The sequence below is a fragment of the Nerophis ophidion genome, linkage group LG08 (genome assembly GCF_033978795.1).
Source record: "Nerophis ophidion isolate RoL-2023_Sa linkage group LG08, RoL_Noph_v1.0, whole genome shotgun sequence".
Taxonomy (NCBI): Eukaryota; Metazoa; Chordata; class Actinopteri; order Syngnathiformes; family Syngnathidae; genus Nerophis; species Nerophis ophidion.
In genome coordinates this window covers 49285895-49307590 of record NC_084618.1, presented here as the reverse complement: position 1 = coordinate 49307590, position 21696 = coordinate 49285895, and the positions used below count along the sequence as shown (strand labels likewise).

At 38.7% G+C, this 21696-nt stretch overlaps 1 protein-coding gene across 1 annotated transcript; it reads left to right on the top strand.

Annotated features, from left to right (window-relative positions):
- The first annotated feature begins 639 nt into the window (after window positions 1–639).
- Window positions 640–20478, top strand: sult2st2 (sulfotransferase family 2, cytosolic sulfotransferase 2). Its single transcript, XM_061908782.1, has 6 exons — window positions 640–883; window positions 6268–6479; window positions 9891–10017; window positions 10101–10189; window positions 10285–10465; window positions 20021–20478. The coding sequence occupies exons 1-6, from the start codon at window positions 745–747 to the stop codon at window positions 20128–20130; spliced, it is 858 nt and encodes a 285-aa protein (XP_061764766.1). The 5' UTR covers window positions 640–744; the 3' UTR covers window positions 20131–20478.
- The last annotated feature ends 1218 nt before the right edge of the window (window positions 20479–21696 follow it).

Sequence of the window (21696 nt, the reverse complement as noted above, 5' to 3'; positions counted from 1 at the left end):
TAGATAATGTAAAGTACCAATGATTTTCATACACATACTAGATGTGGCGAAATTATTCTCTGCATTTGACCCATCACCCTTGATCACCCCCTGGGAAGTGAGGAGAGCAGTGGGCAGCAGCGGTGCCGCGCCCGGGAATTATTTATGGTGATTTAACTCCCAATTCCAACCCTTAATGCTGAGTGCCAAGCAGGGAGGCAATGGGTCCCATTTTTATAGTCTTTGGTTTGACTCGGATAAGCACTAGATAAGACCTCTTATAAATCCTTTAGGTTTTTGACCTCATGTGTCCAAAGACGTGTTCCTTAACTTTATAAACAATATAAATATAACAATATCAACACTGTTACAATATTAAAAAACATAACATTAATAATTGCGAAATGGTTGGATCTCGTCCGGCTAGTGTCGATCGGATACTGATCGACAGAACTCTTGGCTTGAGGAATAACGATATTTGTATCGATCCGCCCACCGCATTACTAGAAATGTAACGGTTTTTAACATTTTTATTTAAAAACCTTTATTTGTAAATTGTAACATTTACAAACAACCGAGAAATAATAATAATCAAAATAAGTACAAAAACAGTACAAAACTGTAACTATAAAGTTGTTACTGTTTCTCCGGTCGGGCATCTCTTACGTCACCGTTAAGACACCGGAAGTGTTGCTGGTTGAATCTCAGCTGGCCAAAAGGACAAAAGCTGGGATTGTTCTTCAATTGTTTGTGCTACTTCCCACTATGGCGGAGACAGACTTGTACACGATGTACAAAGGGGTCCCACTGCCCACTCTCATTCACCCTCCGCACAGTCTGAGGCGCTATGAGACCTTCACTTTCCGACCAGATGACATTCTCATCGTCACTTACCCCAAGTCCGGTAAGTGCTGCCAACACTTTTTATATGTACGTTTCCATGATAAAAGTCTTATGTACGTATCCATGATAAAAGTCTTGTGAATGTATCCATGATAAAGTTCTTATGTACATATCCATGATAAAGTTCTTATGTACGCGTCCATGATAAAGTTCTTATGTACGTTTCCATGATAAAAGTCTTATGTACATATCCATGATAAAGTTCTTATGCGTACGTATCCATGATAAAGTTCTTATATACGTATCTATGATAAAAGTCTTATGTATGTATCCGTGATAAAAGTCTTATGTACGTATCCATGATAAAGTTCTTATGTACATATCCATAATAAAGTTCTTATGTACGTATCCATGATAAAGTTCTTATGTACGTATCCATGATAAAGTTCTTATGTACGTATCCATGATAAAGTTCTTACGTACGTATCCATGATAAAAGTCTTATGTACGTATCCATGATAAAAGTCTTATGTACGTATCCATGATAAAGTTCTTATGTACATATCCATGATAAAGTTCTTATGTACGTATCCATGATAAAGTTCTCATGTACGTATCCATGATAAAGTTCTTATGTACGTATCCATGATAAAGTTCTTATGTAGGTATCCATGATAAAGTTCTTATGTACATATCCATGATAAAAGTCTTATGTATGTATCCATGATAAAGTTCTTATATACGTTTCCATGATAAACGTCTTATGTACATATCCATGATAAAGTTCTTATGTATGTATCCATGATAAAGTTCTTATGTATGTATCCAGAATAAAGTTGTTATGTACGTATCCATGATAAAGTTCTTATGTACGTATCCATGATAAAGTTCTTATGTACGTATCCATGATAAAGTTCTTATGTACGTATCCATGATAAAGTTCATACATACGTATCCATGATAAAGTTCTTATGTACGTTTCCGTGATAAAAGTCTTATGTACGTATCCATGATAACGTTATTTTATGTACGTATCCATGATAAAGTTCTTATGTACGTATCAATGATAAAAGTTCTTATGTACGTATCCATGATAAAGTTCTTATGTACGTATCCATTAAAAGTTCTTATGTATGTATGTATCCATGATAAAGTTCTTATATTTACGTATCCATGATAAAGTTCTTATGTATGTATCAATGATAAAGTTCTTATGTACATATCCATGACAAAGTTCTTATGTACGTATCCATGAAAAAGTTCTTATGGACGTATCCAAGATAAAGTTCTTATGTACGTATCCACGATAAAGTTCTTATGTACGCATCCATGATAAAATTCATATGTACGTATCCACGATAAAATTCTTATGTACGCATCCATGATAAAGTTCATATGTACGTATCCATTAAAAGTTCTTATGTATGTATGTATCCATGATAAAGTTCTTATATTTACGTATCCATGATAAAGTTCTTATGTATGTATCAATGATAAAGTTCTTATGTACATATCCATGATAAAGTTCTTATGTACGTATCCATGAAAAAGTTCTTATGGACGTATCCAAGATAAAGTTCTTATGTACGTATCCACGATAAAGTTCTTATGTACGCATCCATGATAAAATTCATATGTACGTATCCACGATAAAATTCTTATGTACGCATCCATGATAAAGTTCATATGTACGTATCCACGATAAAGTTCTTATGTACGTATCCAAGATAAAGTTCTTATGTACGTATCCACGATAAAGTTCTTATGTACGTATCACGATAAAATTCTTATGTACGCATCCATGATAAAGTTCATATGTACGTATCCATGATAAAGTTCTTATGTACTTATCCACGATAAAGTTCTAATGTACGTATCCATGATAAAGTTGTTATGGACATATCCATGATAAAGTTCTTATGTACTTATCCACGATAAAGTTCTTATGTACGTATCCATGATAAAGTTCTTATGTACGTATCCACAATACATGGACTGTGAGTGGACTCCAAACATCGAAAATGGTGTTAGAAATATTTAAGTACACGACTTGTCAAAACTGGCGCAAAGCGAAGACTCATCCATCCACCATTTCCATAGACTTACACTTATACTCGTCCGCAATAGAAAGTAGGGATAAATGGTGAGTGTGCAGCTACTATATTGTGTTTCCAGTGTCGCCCTCACGACAGTATGTACAGTATACTGTACTTGTACTGTACATTGAGTTTTTGACGGTGTGGCTTACTGTTGTTGTAGTCCCTTCTCTTTCACTATGTAGCCAAGTGGTGGGTGGGTATACACCAGGGGTCCCCACACTACGGCCCGCCAGTGTCCAAAATCCAGCCCGCAGGAAGTCCATCCATCCATCCATTTCCTACCACTTATTCCCTATTTGGGTCGCGGGGGTGCTGGTGCCTATCTCAGCTACATTCGGGCGGAAGGCTGTGTACACCCTGGACAAGTCGCCATCTCATCGCAGGGCCAACACAGATAGACAGACAACATTCACACTCACATTCACACACTAGGGCCAATTTAGTGTTGCCAATCAACCTGCCCACAGGAAGTCCCAAGTTAAAAAATAAAAGTTTAACATTTTTTTTTTTTTTTATTATTTTCTTTAATCTGTCCTTTGTAATTAATTTTCTACTGCTTGTTACTCTCGGTGTCTCCTAGCTGCTCAGGCAAATCATGTTGTCTAAAAATGCATTTTCCCATCCATAATATGACATCATCGGCAAAGTGCTTTCAGTCAATTAGTGCGAGAGGAATATATATATATATATATATATATATATATATATATATATATATATATATATATATATATCCATCCATTTCCTACCGCTTATTCCCTTTTGGGGTCGCGGGGGGCGCTGGCGCCTATCTCAGCTACATTCGGGCGGAAGGCGTTGTACACCCTGGACAAGTCGCCATCTCATCGCAGGGCCAACACAGACAGAGAGACAACATTCACACTCACATTCACACACTAGGGCCAATTTAGTGTTGCCAATCAACCTGCCCACAGGAAGTCCCAAGTTAAAAAATAAAAGTTTAAAATTTGTAATTTTTTTGATTATTTTTTTTAATCTGTCCTTTGTAATTAATGTTTTTTATTTTTTTTTTTAATCTGTCCATTGTAATTAATTTTCTACTGCTTGTTACTCTCGGTGTCTCCTAGCCGCTCAGGCAAATCATGTTGTCTAAAAATGCATTTTCCCATCCATAATGACATCATCGGCAAAGTGCTTTCAGTCAATTAGTGCGAGAGGAATATATATATATATATATATATATATATATATATATATATATATATATATATATATATATATATATATAACACTAAATTGGCCCTAGTGTGTGAATGTTGTCTGTCTATCTGTGTTTGCCCTGCGATGAGGTGGCCACTTGTCCAGAGTGTACGCCGCCTTCCGCCCATGTACAGCTGAGATAGGCTACAGCAACCCCCGCAACCCTGAACGAGACAAGCGGTAGAAAATGGGGATATATATATATATATATATATATATATATATATATATATATATATATATATATATATATATACACATATATATATATATATATATATATACATATATATATATATACATACATATATATATATACATATATATATATATATACATATATATATATATATATATATATATATATATATATATATATATATATATATATATATATATATATATATATATATATATATATATATATATATATATATATATATATATATACGCGCAATACAAAGGTCCTGGGTTCGGTCCTGCGCTCGGGATCTTACTGTGTGGAGTTTGCATGTTCTCCCCATGACTGCGTGGGTCCCCTCCTGGTAGTCCGGCTTCCTCCTACTTCCAAAGACATGCAACTGCAGGGATAGGTTAATTGGCAACACTAAATGGTCCCCAGTGTGTGAATGTTGGCCCTGGTGAGGTGGGGACTTGTCCAGGGTGTAACCCGCCTTCCGCCCGAATGCAATTGAAATAGGCTTCAGCGACCCCAAATGTGACAAGCGGTAGAAATTGGATGGATGGATGGGTAACGGCAAAGCTGACTTTTATTGTTTCATTATATTTTAATGTATTGTTGTCATTATTATCATTTTATTGCATGTTGGGTTTTTGTTACTAATTCATATACTTTGCTCTTATCAATTATATTTAAAGTTGTGTTTTGGTGGTACAATTAATACTCATGTTTTTTGCCTTAATCGTCCAGCCGTAGTATCTGCCTATGTTTCAGGAACGGACTAGGGTGTGAAGTCCCTGCCCCATTCTGTGTTGGTGCAATTTATATTGTACATAGCATTGTGGAAAAAAAGCTACAGTACCTTTTACAAGCATTTGAGGTGTCTTTTTCACCTTGAATGGTGCTTTAATCATTTGATTGTGGGGTACTGAGAATCAAGGTTGAAACTACTGTTTAGGCAAGGCAAGGCAGCTTAATTGTATGCACTTTTCATACACAAGGCAGACTCAAAGTGCTTCACAGACAACAAAGTGAAATGAAATAAAATAAAAGCAAAATTAAAATGCAGAAAATAAAAATAAAAACAGTGCGGACGTTAAAAGTTAAAAGATTAAACGATTTAGCTGAAAGATAAGGTGAACATAAAAGTTTTCAGTTTAGTATTAAAAGTATTCAGAGTTGGGGAAAGTCTGACAACTTCAGGAAGTTTATTCCAGCTATTTTTTGCATAGTGACTGAAGGATGCTCTCCCTTGATTTGAGTTTACTCTGGGAACCGCTAACAGATTGGTCTCAGAAGATCTTAGTGATCTAGAGGGCTTATATAGTGGGAGCTTATCAGTGATGTACTTCGGCCCGAGACCATGTAGTGATTTATATGTGAGCAGGAGGATTTTGAAATCAATTCTCTGATGTACGGGGAGCCAATGTAAGGATTTAAGAATTGGTGTAATGTGCTCACATTTTTTGGTCTTTGTTAGATCTCTAGCAGCAGCGTTCTGAACAAGCTGTAGCTGCCTGACAGTTTTTTTGGGAAGACCTGCAAGGAGACCATTACAATAGTCCAGCCTATTGGTAATAAAGGCATGTACAAGTTTTTCTAAGTTTAGGCTTTGATGTGGTTTATTTATTTATTAATATTAGATTAGATTAGATAGTACTTTATTTATTCCGTCAGGAGAGTTCCTTCAGGAAAATTATTAGTAGTATTCATCTAAATGTGCAGGTATTTTTGTTCATCCTAGATTTATGACTATTTTTTTAGACATTATTCTTGTAATACTTTAAATCAACTAAATAGATTAACATCTACTCGTATGTTGTGAGTTCTGCTACACTCACAAAGGAGAGAAAGGACAGTAGGTTAATAACATAATATAACTTGCTATTATTATTTTCATAAAAAGGTTTTGTTTTTAGAATAAAAAATAAGCGCATTTTTTAGGTACAACTTGGATGCAGGAGATCGTGCCCCTCATCGTGAGCGGAGGAGATCCTGCTTCAGTGGAGACCCTCCATAACTGGGACCGTGTTCCTTGGCTGGAGGAGACTCGTAGTTGCAGTCTCAATCTTGATGACAGGCCTTCTCCACGCATGTTTACCACACATTTCCACCACAATATGATGCCACCATCTTTCTTTGAAGTTAGGCCGAAGGTAAATCCTTATTTCTAACTTGTGTTGGGGTCCAGTGAGGCTTACCTTGTGATGCTTGCATGTGGAGTTGCTTTTAACCTTTGACTTGTGCTGTGTCATCATCAAGTAATAAAAAAACACAACAAAACGATTGAGTGGTATATAATCTTCCCTGTGGAAAAGATGTCAAAGTAATATATCTTTTCCATAGTCAAACTTTTCGGCATTTTTAAAAACGTCTAACTATTTGTAAATCCGTTTGACACTATAAAAACATTAAAGTAATCAATTGTGTACTTGCTACTTACCCTTAATTTACTTGTGAGATGAGTCCTTTTACAATACAATAAGACTAAATACAGTTCACCTTTTCATGTTCATTCTGTTATTATTATTATTATTATTATTATTATTAATATTATTATTATTATCATCATTATTATTACTAGGATTACAGCCATACAATCGTCCCTTGTTTATCGATTGGTTCCAAATATGACCACGGCGAATGAATTTCTGAGAAGAAAAAAATCATTAATTAGAATCAAATATTTTCATAAGCAGAATATAAAAAACCTTTGACAACCTTATATAAACCCTTTTCAACATTATGAGAGAGCCCTATATACATGAAATAACACCCTGAAAATGGGGTACACACCTACAATTGGGCTCTTTTTTCCTCAGGTTTCCCCATTCCGCCCAAAGACAGCAAATGCCTGATTATCTTAGGTCTTATTTAATCTTCTTATACATTTTTCTTGTGGTCTGAATGTTAAGAGTGAATTTGTCTCCAAAATGGATTAGTTTGGGATTTTTCATTCAAAAATCGTCCCCAAGATCACCATCATTCCCTCTTTTTATGTTCTCTCCTACAGTGCAGTGTATTCAGTGTTTCCCTTTTTCCGCATTTTTTATGCTACAGCCCTATTCCAAAATGGAATACGTTAATTTCAATCATCAAAATTCTACACATAATGACAGGGTGAAAATGTTGTTTTTTATTTGCAAATGTATTAAAACTAAAAAAATCACATGTACATACGTATTCCCAGCCTTTACACTATACTTTGTTGATGAAAGAAGCAATACGTGAAGATAGGTGAAAATATGTCAACACAGCTAGATATATCTTGTGGTGTACCTCAGGGATCAATACTGGGACCACAATTGTTTAATCAATATATAGACGACATTTGTTAAGGACTTAAAGTTAGTATTGTTTGCAGACGACACAACTGCTTGTTGTTCAGGAGAGAACACACAGAAGTTGATACAAATAATAACAGAAGAAATTAACAAATTAAAAACATGGTTTGACAAAAATAGACTATCTTTGAATCTCAGTAAAACTAAAATAATTATATTTGGTAACAGTAGAAAAGAAGGTCATACACAAATACAAATATACAGAGTAGACATTAAAATGGTAAAATAAACCAGATTTTTGGGTATAATGTTAGAGGATGAAATTAACTGGAAATCTCATATAAAATCTGCAACATAAGGTGGCAAGAAATATTTCAATAATGAAAAAAGCAAAATATGTCCCGAAAAAATCACTTCATATTCTCTACTGCTCGCTAGTGTTTCCATATCTGAGTTATTGTGTAGAAATATGGGGAAACAACTACAAATGTGCCCTTCATTCAAAAGATACATTTGAATAACACTTAATGTTGGGTATAGAGAACATACAAACCCTTTATTTATTGAATCAAAAATATTGAAATTCAATGATTTGGTACATTTTCAATCAGCTAAAATTATGCACAAAGGAAACTGTAACCTGCTACCCAAGAATATACAACAATTATTTTCAACAACAGAGGAGAAATATAACCTTTGACGAAAAACTAACTTATGCACGTACAACACCTAAGATCTTTAGCATATCTGTACGTGGAATCAAACTATGGAATGGATTAAGCAAAGAAGTTAAACAATGTACAGATATGACCCAGTTTAAGAGGCTGTTCAAATTAAGAGTGCTTACAAAGAAGAAGAATTGTGAGAAATACCTTCAACCTTATTGAAAACGGGATGTTAATCATGACTGACTTAATTATCTATTGCAAGAACTGCTGTTTCAATCATTTACTGATGTTATTGTGTTACAAAAAGAAGACACTAAATGAACATGTGTATTTGTAAACGCACTGAAGTGGTAAAGGTGTAGGATTAAATAAGCTTTGCTCCTTCCTTCTTTTTTTCGAACATGATGTAAAGAGAAATGATATGAAATTATGTGTGATGTATTACATTGTAAGTGTGTTCACGTTTGAAATAAACTAAACTCAATCAATCAACTCAATGAATGCACCTTTGGCAACAATTACAGCCTCAAGTCTTTTTCAGTTTGATACCATGAGCATGGCACACCTGTCTTTGGGCAGTTCAGCCTATTCCTCTTTGCCCATTCCTCTTTGCAGCCCCTCTCAAGCTCCATCAGGTTGGATGGGAAGCATTGGTTTTCATCCACGATGTCTCTGTACATTGCTGCATTCACTCCTAATCTAGTCAGGGAGGGGACCAAGAACTCGACGGTCACTCTGTCAGACCTACAGCATTCGTCTGTGGAGAGAGGAAAACTTTATCTGCAGCAAACCACCAATCAGGCATGTATGTTATAGTGACCAGACCGAAGCCATTTCTCAGTAGAAGTTTGCCAAAAAGACTCAGACCATGAGAAACAAAATTGTCTGGTCTGATGAGACACAGATTGAACCTTTTGGAGTAAATGCCAGGCATCATGTTTGGAGGAAACCAGGCATCACTCATCAACAATCCAATACCATCCCTACAGTGGTGGTGGCAGCATAATGCTGTGGGGATGTTTTTCCAGAGCTAGGAACTGGGAGACTTGTCAGGATAAAGGGAAAGCTGAATGCGCAAATGTACAAAGACATTCTGTATGAAAACCAACGCTTCCCATCCAACCTGATTAAGCTTGAGAGGTGCTGCAAAGAGGAATGTGTGAAACTGTCCAAAGATAGGTGTGCCATGCTTTTGGCAAATTTGCAGATTATTCTTAAAAAAAAAAGTTAATACCCCCAAAGATTTGCGGTGGTGTTAAGCTGCAATATTTCAAGCGGGATTGGCAAGGGACCATCACGGAACTCTCCTGAAGGAATCAATAAAGTAATGTCTATCTATCTAAGAAGTCAGGAAAGACTTTGTACAACTTCTCTATTGTATCTAACAAAATAAGTACACTGTTTGCATATCAGCAACCATTTTATCTCCTGAAGGGAGTACACTATAAAAAAGTAAAGGTTAAAAAAAAAAGTGGTTGATATTATTATTTAAAACCTGTAGTTATTTTTCACAATACAAAGAGTGTACACATGCTTAAAATCACTGCATGTACAGTATGTCATGTAATATTGATGAATACAAATATTGATGTTGGATCTTATTTACCAAATTCAGGTCATCTATGTCATGAGAAACCCCAAAGATGTCTTTACTTCAACCTTCCATTATCATGGAATGGCTTCCTTCCTGGTTGACCCTGGGCCACAGAGCGAGTTTCTTCACAAGTTCCTGAAAGGAGAAGGTTATTTTCCAAAAAACGCAAGGTATAAGACTAACCTAACACTATTTTTTTAAATAAAAAGTGCTCATATTTCTATTTTCCAGTTATGTTTGGCTCGTGGTTTGAACATATTAAGAGCTGGCTGAATGACAAAGAGCGAATATTCTACATCTCCTATGAAGAGATGACAAAGGTTAGGATAAAAAACAAATCTACAAATAAAATTCTCAGACATTATAATCACTGCAGATACTATATGTTAGCTGATGTGTGTTTCTCATACTGAAGGATCTGAAGGACTCTGTGGCTAGAATTGCTCAGTTCTTGGAGAAATCTCTGGACAATGACGTGATCGAGAAGATTGCAGAACGGTGCATGTTCGAGAACATGAAGAAAAACAACATGTCCAACTACTCTGCAGTTCCCAGGGAAATCATGGACCACACAAAGACTGAGTTTCTCAGGAAAGGTGTGTCTGGTTTTGACTTGTTTGTTGGTCAATAGTAGGGGTCTCCAAGGGTCGCTCTTGCAACTAGTATACAAACCCCGTTCCTATATAATCTGGGAAATTGTGTTAGATGTCAATATAAACGGAATACAATGATTTGCAAATCCTTTCCAACCTATATTCAGTTGAATGCACTACAAAGACAAAATAATTAATGTTCAAACTCATAAACTTTATTTTTTTTTGCATATAGAAATTAACTTAGAATTTCATGGCTGCAACACGTGCCAAAGTAGTTGGGAAAGGGGAATGTTCACCACTGTGTTACATCACTTTTTCTTTTAGCAACACTCAATATACATTTGGGAACTGAGGAAACTAATTTTTGAAGTTTTGAAAGTGGAATTCTTTCACATTCTTGTTTTATGTAGAGCTTTAGTCGTTCAACAGTCCGGGTTCTCCGCTGTCGTATTTTACGCTTCATAATGCACCACAAATTTTCAATGGGAGACAGGTCTGGACTGGAGGCAGCCCAGGGAAGTACCTGCACTCTTTTACTGCGAAACCACGCTGTTGTAACACGTGGCTTGGCATTGTCTTGCTGAAATAAGCAGGGGCGTCCATAATAACGTTGCTTGGATGACAACATATGTTGCTCCAAAACCTGTATGGACCATTCAGCATTAATGGTGCCTTCACAGATGTGTAAGTTACCCATGCCTTGGGTACTAATACACCCCCATACCATCACAGATGCTGGCTTTTAAACTTTGCGCCTATAACAATTCGGATGGTTATTTTCCTCTTTGTTCCGGAGGACACCACGTCCACAGTTTCCAAATATGATTTGAAATATGGACTCGTCAGACCACAGAACACTTTTCCACTTTGCATCAGTCCATCTTAGATGAGCTCGGGCCCAGCGAAGCCAGCAGTGTTCCTTGGTGTGGTTGATAAATGGGTTTTGCTTTGCATAGCAGAGTTTTAACTTGCACTTACAGATGTAGCAACCAACTGTAGTTACTGACAGTGGTTTTATGAAGTGTTCCTGAGCCCATGTTGTGATATCCTTTACACACTGATGTCTGTTTTTGATGCAGTACCGCCTGAGGGATCAACGGTTCGTAATATCATCGCTTACGTGCAGTGATTTTCCAGATTCTCTGAACCTTTTGATGATTTTACGGACCGTAGATGGTAAAATCCCTAAATTCCTTGCAATAGCTCGTTGAGAAATGTTGTTTTAAAACTATTCGACAATTTGCTTACAAATTGGTGACCCTGGCCCCATCCTTGTTTGTGAATTACTTAGCATTTCATGGAAGCTGCTTTTATACCCAATCATGGCACCCACCTGTTTCCAATTAGCCTGCAAGCCTGTGGGATGTTCCAAATAAATGTTTGATGAGAATTTCTCAACTTTATCAGTATTTATTGCCACTTTTCCCAACTTCTTTGTCACGTGTTGCTGGCATCAAATTCTAAAGTAATGATTATTTGCAAAAAAAAAAAAGTTTATCAGTTTGACCATCAATTATGTTGTCCCTAACCCTAACCATATTCAACTAAATATGGGTTGAAAATTATTTGCAAATCATTGTATTCCGTTTATATTTACATCTAACACAATTTCCCAACTCATATGGAAACAAGGTTTGTAGTTGTCCCTCACTACATCACGGTTCAACTACATTGTGGACAAAACAAATAAATAACTTTAAAAACTTTTTAAAGCATATTCTACATGCTTTTGGCCTAAGTTAAGTATTAAATTAAGTTGTATTTATGTATTGTATGTATTACAGTGCAGTATTTGTTTTATTACCTATTATATTCTAAGATAGATAACAACACATGCAGCTAATCTTGTATACTGGCCATTTATGTGAGGTGTAATTTCTGATATTTTAACTGTGTTGTGAAGCACTGTGGATTTTTGTCTATGAAAGGTGCTATGCAAATAAATGTTACTTATTTACTTACTTACTTACGAATTCTGGCGTTACTGTGTCTTCAACGCGACAATCTCAAGTTGACCAACTTTTCAATGGACTTCATCTTCCACTCCTGCCTCATCAACCTTGACATTGTTTGAGCCTGTGGGTTGGACTCTATTGCGGGGAATGGACCTGCGAGATGGCCCGAAACTTACGACCCACATGACAGTTCGATGTTAAATTGAGCTCTAAATGTGAAAAAGGTGTTTCCGTCACGCTTTTGCGAAACACTTAAATATCGAAACGTCTCAAATACCACCTCTTGAGGGCGCAAAAATGTTTCAGCGATATTTGGAAGGTTTTTCGAAATATGGATGTTTCCATTACCAGTTTCTTATTGCAATATGTAGGTTTTGCGCTTTTCTAGGGGTAATGGAAACGTAGCTCATAATACATCTCCACGTTGGTGAGACAACAGTGGGACGTAATGTCGGACATTTGGCGTGGAACTTCAAGCCAACTGTGACTGCTATTAGACATCGACAGCTGGAGTGGAGATTAACTGTCTTGATTCAAGATGCACTTAATCTTAAACATCAATAACACAGCTTTGACTCGAGCTATGTGGAATGACAAGGCAGAACATGCATTTCTAACAAGAAGGAATGCGAACAAGTAACAACAAAGTTCAAGATCTTAGCTGCGACTTTTGACCAAGTTTTAACAGAACAACAAACGCCTGTGGTTTCAGCACATGGAAGCCTAGTTCTAAATGAGAGAAGTTACCCAGGATGTGAATAAGTATTTCCACGCCATATCTCCTGTGCTGTAATATACAGTGGAACACACTTAAAAGTACTACCCTATTTTCCGGACTATTGAGCGCACCGGTATATAAGCCGTACCCACTAAATTTTAAGAAACATGTTTTTCCATGTATTAGCCGCACCGGACTCTAAACCACTGATATATACTTTGCGAAATTAGTTATTTACACAAATTCACATACTTTAATTGTTTTCAAACGGTGCCTGTAACACAACAGTAAAACGGCTGACTAAACAAAATCGTTTTGCCCTCTAAACATGAAATAACACCCATTTAGTCACCTTTACACTTGTTCTACCCAATATACCGTAAATTCCGGATTATAGGTCGTGACTTTTTCCTACGTTTTGAATACCCGGTGCGTCTTAATTTAAATGGGGACAACCCTTTTTTCTTTGAATTTTGGCTATCATTCACAATCATTGTGAAAGACATGACTATGATGGAAGGATTTTTTTTTAAATTCATTCTAACTTGCAAATAAATATAAATAAAAGTCTGCTTACAGCGGAGCCAATGAGAAGTCCTCTAGTTTGCCCATAAAACCCAATAAAAAAACATCCAAAGATCGCCAACAATACTCCATTTACATTGTGTGACTTGAATATTAACCAAGTGTTATTAAAAGCGCTAACGCAGACAAACTATTTAAAGCAGTGCTAACGCAGACAAACTATTTAAAGCAGTGCTAACGCAGACAAACTATTTAAAGCAGTGCCATGATCTCAAGCTTGTGTGTAATGTTGACCTCATCGAGTTTTCAGCTGTTTTCTCGCTTTCCTGCTTCCTGGAAGTTTATTGTAAATCATAATCATGAATAAAAGAAGGCTGAGGACGTATTCCGACAAGTTGGTACACTTTGACCTTCAATTTAGACTTGGAAATGGCGAAAACGACACGAAAAGACGCTTGGCTCCATTTCCCTTTTCTTTGCGAGCATTCTTCACCTAAATGTGAATATTTAAGATCATTCTAGCAGTAAGCATCATAATGACAGCAGACTTTGTACAGTAAGTGATGTTGTTGTTTGTTGGCTCTCATTAAGACTGCAGTGAGTAATCAGTGATGAAGAAAAAAAAGCAAACGACTTGATGCTTTTTTTTTTTAAATGCGCCGCGTATGCTTAAAATGATAAAAATACATAAATATTAAATTTTATAAATGTGCCCTTTATTACATTACATGTATATAAAACTTTAATGGAGGTGTTTTAAGGGCTTTAAAAGCAGAGTAGAGCGGCTCCCAAAGGCTTCATTGTAAGCAGAATATTTAGAATGCATTAAAAATAAATCCATCCGTCGCCATGTCTTTCATAATGATTCTGAACGACAGTAAAAATACATTTAAAAGTGCAGTTCCCCTTTAAGGATTTTTCTTTGCTGACAGCCATAATGCAAAAGTAAAAAAACAACAACAACAAAAAAATAAAATACACTGATAACATTTGTTATTGTTTCTGCTATGGCGCCATCTGTTGGATGAGTTTGCTCACTGCATGTGCTGAAATGTCCTTTCATTTAGTCCAGTGGTTCTTAACCTTGTTGGAGATACCGAACCCCACCAGTTCCATATGCGCGCATTTACCGAACCCTTTTTTGGGTGAAAAAATTCTATGTTATTTTTTTCAAATTCAAGACAAAGTTATGTTTTTTTACTGGTGCACAAAATGAACCGTGTATCAACATCACCTTGTTCAAAGAATAAAACCAACACAGTGCATAAACTCACAAAAAAATTACACACAATCAGTCTGACTTCTGCTGTTGCCGTATCCATAAAGCCGATAGGGGGAGGTTTTTATTTACACGATGAGTCGGGTGTGGGCTTCACGGTGGGAGAGGGCTTTGTGTGTCTGCCTCACAATACGAAGGTCCTGAGTAGTCAGGGTTCAATCCCGGGCTCGGGATCTTTCTGTTTGCAGTTTACATGTCCTCCCCGTGAATGCGTGGGTTCCCTCCGGGTACTCCGGCTTCCTCCCACCTCCAAAGACTTGCACCTGGGGATAGGTTGATTGGCAACACTAAATTGGCCCTAGTGTGTGAATGTGAGTGTGAATGTTGTCTGTCTATCCGTGTTGGCCCTGCCATGAGGTGGCGACTTGTCCAGGGTGTACCCCACTTTCCGCCCGATTGTAGCTGAGATAGGCATCCGCGACCCCAAAGGGAATAAGCGGTAGAAAATGGATGGATGGATGGAGTCGGGTGTGTCGTGACCTCCGCGGCGGAGGCTCCGTCGAACCCCTGAGGCTGACTCACCGAACCCCTAGGGTTCGATCAAACCCAGGTTGAGAACCACTGATTTAGTCCTTTCAAACGGAAATAGAAGTGCCGTACAGTCTTCTAGCTCTCCATAGTGTTCTACTCGTATAGATTCTCCAGTCATCACCCTAAGCAGTGACGTCTGTAGGAGTGTTTTCATGCATATTTGTACGTTCTATTGTAATGTAATGACGCCGGCGTCGTTAGCAATAGCTAATATGCTAACATTTTTACTGGAGTCAAGGTTAGTATAATAAACTTACAACAGCATTATTTTTTAATTGTTTCAGCTTCAAAAATTCCTCAGTAAATTCACCAAGACGTCATCCTCGAGTGGTGTTTTGTTATTGGACTTTTGTGCTCGTCACGGATTGTCCATAACAAACACCATGTTCAAACATAAGGGTGTCCATATGTGCACTTGGCACCAGGACACCCTAGGCCGCTTTATAGTTGTGTCATCGGATTTGCGGCCTTATGTTTTGGACACTCGGGTGAAGAGAGGGGCGGAGCTTTCTACCGATCACCACCTGGTGGTGAGTTGGCTGTGATGGTGGGGGAGGATGCCGGACAGACCTGGCAGGCCCAAACGCATTGTGAGGGTCTGCTGGGAACGTCTGGGAGAGTCTCCTGTCAGAAAGAGTTTCAATTCACACCTCCGGGAGAACTTTGAACATGTCACGAGGGAGGTGCGGGACATTGAGTCCGAGTGGACCATGTTCCGAACCTCTATTGTCGAGGCGGCTGATTGGAGCTGTGGCCGCAAGGTTGTTGGTGCCTGTCGTGGCGGTAATCCCAGAACCCGTTGGTGGACACCAGCAGTGAGGGATGCCGTCAAGCTGAAGAAGGAGTCCTATCGGGTTCTTTTGGCTCATAGGACTCCGGAGGCAGTGGACAGGTACCAACGGGCCAAGCGGTGTGCAGCTTTAGCGGTCGCGGAGGCAAAAACTCGGACATGGAAAGAGTTCGGGGAAGCCATGGAAAACGACTTCCGGATGGCTTCGAAGCGATTCTGGACCACCATACGCCGCCTCAGGAAGGGGAAGCAGTGCACTATCAACACCGTGTATGGTGCATGGTGTTCTGCTGACTTCGACTGCGGATGTTGTGGATCGGTGGAGGGAATACTTCGAAGACCTCCTCAATCCCACCAACACGTCTTCCTTTGAGGAAGCGGTGCCTGGGGAATCTGTGGTGGACTCTCCTATTTCTGGGGCTGAGGTCGCTGAGGTAGTTAAAAAGCTCCTCGGCGGCAAGGCCCCGGGAGTGGATGAGATCCGCCCGGAGTTCCTTAAGGCTCTGGATGCTGTGGGGCTGTCTTGGTTGACATCGCGTGGACATCGGGGGCGGTACCTCTGGATTGGCAGACCGGGGTGGTGGTCCCTCTCTTTAAGAAGGGGGACCGGAGGGTGTGTTCCAACTATCGTGGGATCACACTCCTCAGCCTTCCCGGTAAGGTTTATTCAGGTGTACTGGAGAGGAGGCTTCGCCGGATAGTCGAACCTCGGATTCAGGAGGAACAGTGTGGTTTTTGTCCTGGTCGTGGAACTGTGGACAAGCTCTATACTCTCGGCAGGGTTTTTGAGGGTGCATGGGAGTTTGCCCAACCAGTCTACATGTGCTTTGTGGACTTGGAGAAGGCATTCGACCGTGTCCCTCGGGAAGTCCTGTGGGGAATGCTCAGAGAGTATGGGGTACCGGACTGTCTTATTGTGGCAGTCCGCTCCCTGTATGATCAGTGTCAGAGCTTGGTCCGCATTGCTGGCAGTAAGTCGGACACGTTTCCAGTGAGGGTTGGACTCCGCCAAGGCTGTCCTTTGTCACCGATTCTGTTCATAACTTTTATGGACAGAATTTCTAGGCGCAGCCAAGGCGTTGAGGGGTTTCGGTTTGGTGGCCACGGGATTAGGTCTCTGCTTTTTGCAGATGATGTAGTCCTGATGGCTTCATCTGGCCGGGGTCTTCAGCTCTCACTGGATCGGTTCGCAGCCGAGTGTGAAGCGATCGGAATGAGAATCAGCACCTCCAAGTCCGAATCCATGGTTCTCGCCCGGAAAAGGGTGGAGTGCCATCTCCGGGTTGGGGAGGAGACCCTGCCACAAGTGGAGGAGTTCAAGTACCTAGGAGTCTTGTTCACGAGTGGGGGAAGAGTGGATCGTGAGATCGACAGGCGGGCCGGTGCGGCATCTTCAGTAATGCGGACGTTGTATCGATCCGTTGTGGTGAAGAAGGAGCTGAGCCGGAAGGCAAAGCTCTCAATTTACCGGTCGATCTACGTTCCTATCCTCACCTATGGTCATGAGCTTTGGGTCATGACCGAAAGGATAAGATCACGGGTACAAGCGGCCGAAATGAGTTTCCTCCGCCAGGTGGCGGGGCTCTCCCTTAGAAATATGGTGAGAAGCTCTGCCATCCGGGAGGAGCTCAACGTAAAGCCGCTGCTCCTCCACATCGAGAGGAGCCAGATGAGGTGGTTCGGGCATCTGGTCAGGATGCCACCCGAACGCCTCCCTAGGGATGTGTTTAGGGCACGTCCAGCTGGTAGGAGGCCACGGGGAAGACCCAAGACACGTTGGGAAGACTATGTCTCCCGGCTGGCCTGGGAACGCCTCGGGATCCCCCAGGAAGAGCTAGACGAAGTGGCTGGAGATAGGGAAGTCTGGGCTTCCCTGCTTAGGCTGCTGCCCCCGCGACCCGACCTCGGATAAGTGGAAGATGATGGATGGATGGATGGATGGACGTCATCCTCGAGTTATTGAGTCCGTTTAGCTGATTGGGTAGCTAGCTTCTGTCGCTAATGGGTCCATGACAATGATTTCTGTTTTGTTTGAACAGCCATTTTACTGCATATGACAGGCACTGCACTGTTTGGAAACAATCAAGGTATATAAATAAACATTTACAAAATATTTAGTACCGGTGTAAATACAGTATCTTCGGGTTATAGTCTGGTCCGGCTAATATACAGTACAGGCCAAAAGTTTGGACACACCTTTTCATTCAATGTGTTTTTTAATTTTCATGACATTGTAGATTGTCACTGAATGCATCAAAACTATGAATGAACACATGTGGAGTTATGTACTTAACAAAAAAAGGTGAAATAACTGAAAACAGGTTTTATATTCCAGTTTCTTCAAAATAGCCACCCTTTGCTCTGATTACTGCTTTGAATTCTCTCGATGAGCTTCAAGAGGTAGTCACCTGAAGTGGTTTTCACTTCACAGCTGTGCTTGAAACTCTCATTGGTTGATCTCTGGTGCTCAAACCGAAAAGCTGGAATCTCAGTTCTATGTAAAATAAAACTATGTTTTTGTGTGGAAGAGAGACCAAAATGCATTGGAAAATTACAAGTTTTAAACACACCCCTATTCGTGTGGACATTACTTTGAACTCCAATATGCTTTTGTTCCAATTGTGTAAGACCACAACCTTTAAACCTCACCATACCAATTGTATTTACAAAGCCCTTTAAAAGCCCAAATCTGTGCAAAAAAAGTTGATTCCTTGTCGTTTTCTATCATGAGGGTAAGGGCAAATAAGTTGTCTTTCTTCAAAGAACCGGAAATGAGATTGTAAAATATTTGACAACAACGAGACAATGACACACAAATAAAGAATAATGCACGTTGATGGAACAAAATCATCAAAGATCAGCTCAAACAACACAACAATAATGATGACTGATCAGGACACTAACTTATTTTTCATTTTTAGCATCAACTGCTTTTTTACTACAGTACATGCAGGAACAAGACATCAGCAACATGAAATGATCAATAATATTTCATTCATAACCGGTAGTCATCTACCCGTAAACAGCAGAAGAGGGAATAACAAATTCAGTAATATCAAGCAATATATTTCATTAATTAATCATTCTGCAATGAGGTGTCGACTTGTCCAGGGTGTACAAGTAGGCTCCAGCACCCCTGTTACCCCAAGAGGGACACGGGGTAGAAAAATGAATGGATGGATAATTGATAATTATTTATACATTTATATGTAAGTCTATTTGACTTTTATTTAATGTACCTATTTATTTAGATGTAATCTCTTGACTTTTTTTTACCTTTTTCATTTAGTATTATTGATTCAAAGTGATTTCACATTATTTAGTCCTTTTTCATCACCATTTCTATTCTATTTTAATTTGTATCTCCCTTCATATACATCGTGAACGCTTTTCTACTCCCATTTGATTTTTTTTTTTTTTCAACACTTTTTTCATGCTTTTCAAGAAATTTCCACTTACATATTATTGTCTCTTTGTTCTTCTTTTTGCATTTCGAAGCTGTACTTTGAACTTAAAAACCATTGGTGTAATTTTTCAACTAGTTTTAAGATATTCACCATAAGTTTACTGGGCGAAATTAAACTGCCCGATGTTGCTATGCCTGATTGTTTTTAAATGATCACAGAAGAACTGTGTACAATGCATTAATATCATATTACCAATGCCAGCAAAAATTCTGTTGGATTCAAACAGTGATACATATTTTTTTTCAGATACTGTATTATGGGATGTAACGTTTGATCTATATATGTTTCAGGAATAGCTGGAGACTGGAAAAACCAACTAACAGCAGCAGAAGCAGAATACTTTGATTCTGTTTATAAAGACAACATGAAACATGTTGATTACAAGTTTGCATGGGATTAAAAGCAAGGTACTATATTTGTACTATACATCATGTACGTTGCTTCGTTGCTGTATGAAGTGCTCTTTTTTTAAATGAATTTTATGTTCTTTGTATCCTTTGTTTCCCTTGTTTTCATGTGTTTTGACCCTTTTGACTGCATTGCAACCACATAATTTCCCCATTGTGAGATCAATAATGTATTATATCCTATCCTATCCTATATCTATTCACCCAGAACACTCCTGCACCCGAAACGCCTGGGGTGCATAAAAACTTTTAGGCAAAGAGATGCATCAAAAGACACTCAACTCTATTTTATTAGTAAATGACAATGTCAAATGAAAAGTAAATGTATATCCACTACTAAATGATGTGCTTTCTTTTATTTGATAGTAGTTAAAGTCAACGTGTTGTACTCTTGCATCACCCTGGGTCAAAGTTGGCCAGTAATACATGAAGAAACTATTACGCCTGTGTGGCATGGTGCTGCCGGGTTTGATCCCTTTGTGGATGCCTCAAAACGATGAACACAACAAAGGTAAGATTTAAAGATTTATTTAACAAAAGGGAGCTATGAAGCAAAACACTGGAGCTAACAGAAGGAAACAAACAAAGGACGCTAGCATGAAAGCTAGGATATACAAAAATGAAAACTAAACTGGCACGTAGGCACATAAAAACAGAAAAACAAATCATCAGCATGTGAGCTGGAATAAACAAATGCGAAGCGTGTAAGCCCGCGAGAATAATGAGGAATTAATTGCATGTAAGCAAAAAGCGCAAAGCAGACGTACCGTTGTGTGTGTGTGTGTGTGTGAGAACAAATTACGATTCCAGACTGAACAAACAAAAGAGGAAGGCTTATATAGTGAAGGTGATTAACTGTAGCAGGTGTGCGGGACCGTGAGTAGCAGGGGAAATCAATGTGTGACCAACGTGACTGACTAAACAGGAAGTAAGAGGGTCAGACGGAGAATTGGACAAAAATGGAACAATAAACAATAAAATGTGAAGATCCGAGTAACGGATCGCAACAGAAACAATATATTAAGAGTTTTCAATGGGGCTGCTAAAATAAACTTTCCTTGGCCAATGAAGATCCTATGGCAGTGGTTCTCAGATGGGGGTACGCGTACCCCTGGGGGTACTTGAAGGTATGCCAAGGCGAAACGTGAGATATTTTAAAAATGTTCTAAAAATAGCAACAATTCAAAAATACTTTATGAATATATTTATTGAATAATACTTCAACAACATATGAATGTAAGTTAGTAAACTGTGAAAAAAAAATACAACAATGCAATATTCAGTGTCGACAGCTACATTTTTTGTGGACATGTTCCATAAATATTGATGTTGAAGATTTCTTTTTTTGTGAAGAAATGTTTAGAATGAAGTTCATGAATCCAGATGGATCTCTATTACAACCCCCAAAGAGGCCACTTTAAGTTGGTGATTACTTCTATGTGTAGAAATCTTTATTTATAATTGAATCACTTGTTGTGAATGTTGTCTGTCTATCTGTGTTGGCCCTGCGATGAGGTGGAGACTTGTCCAGGGTGTACCCCGCCTTCCGCCCGATTGTA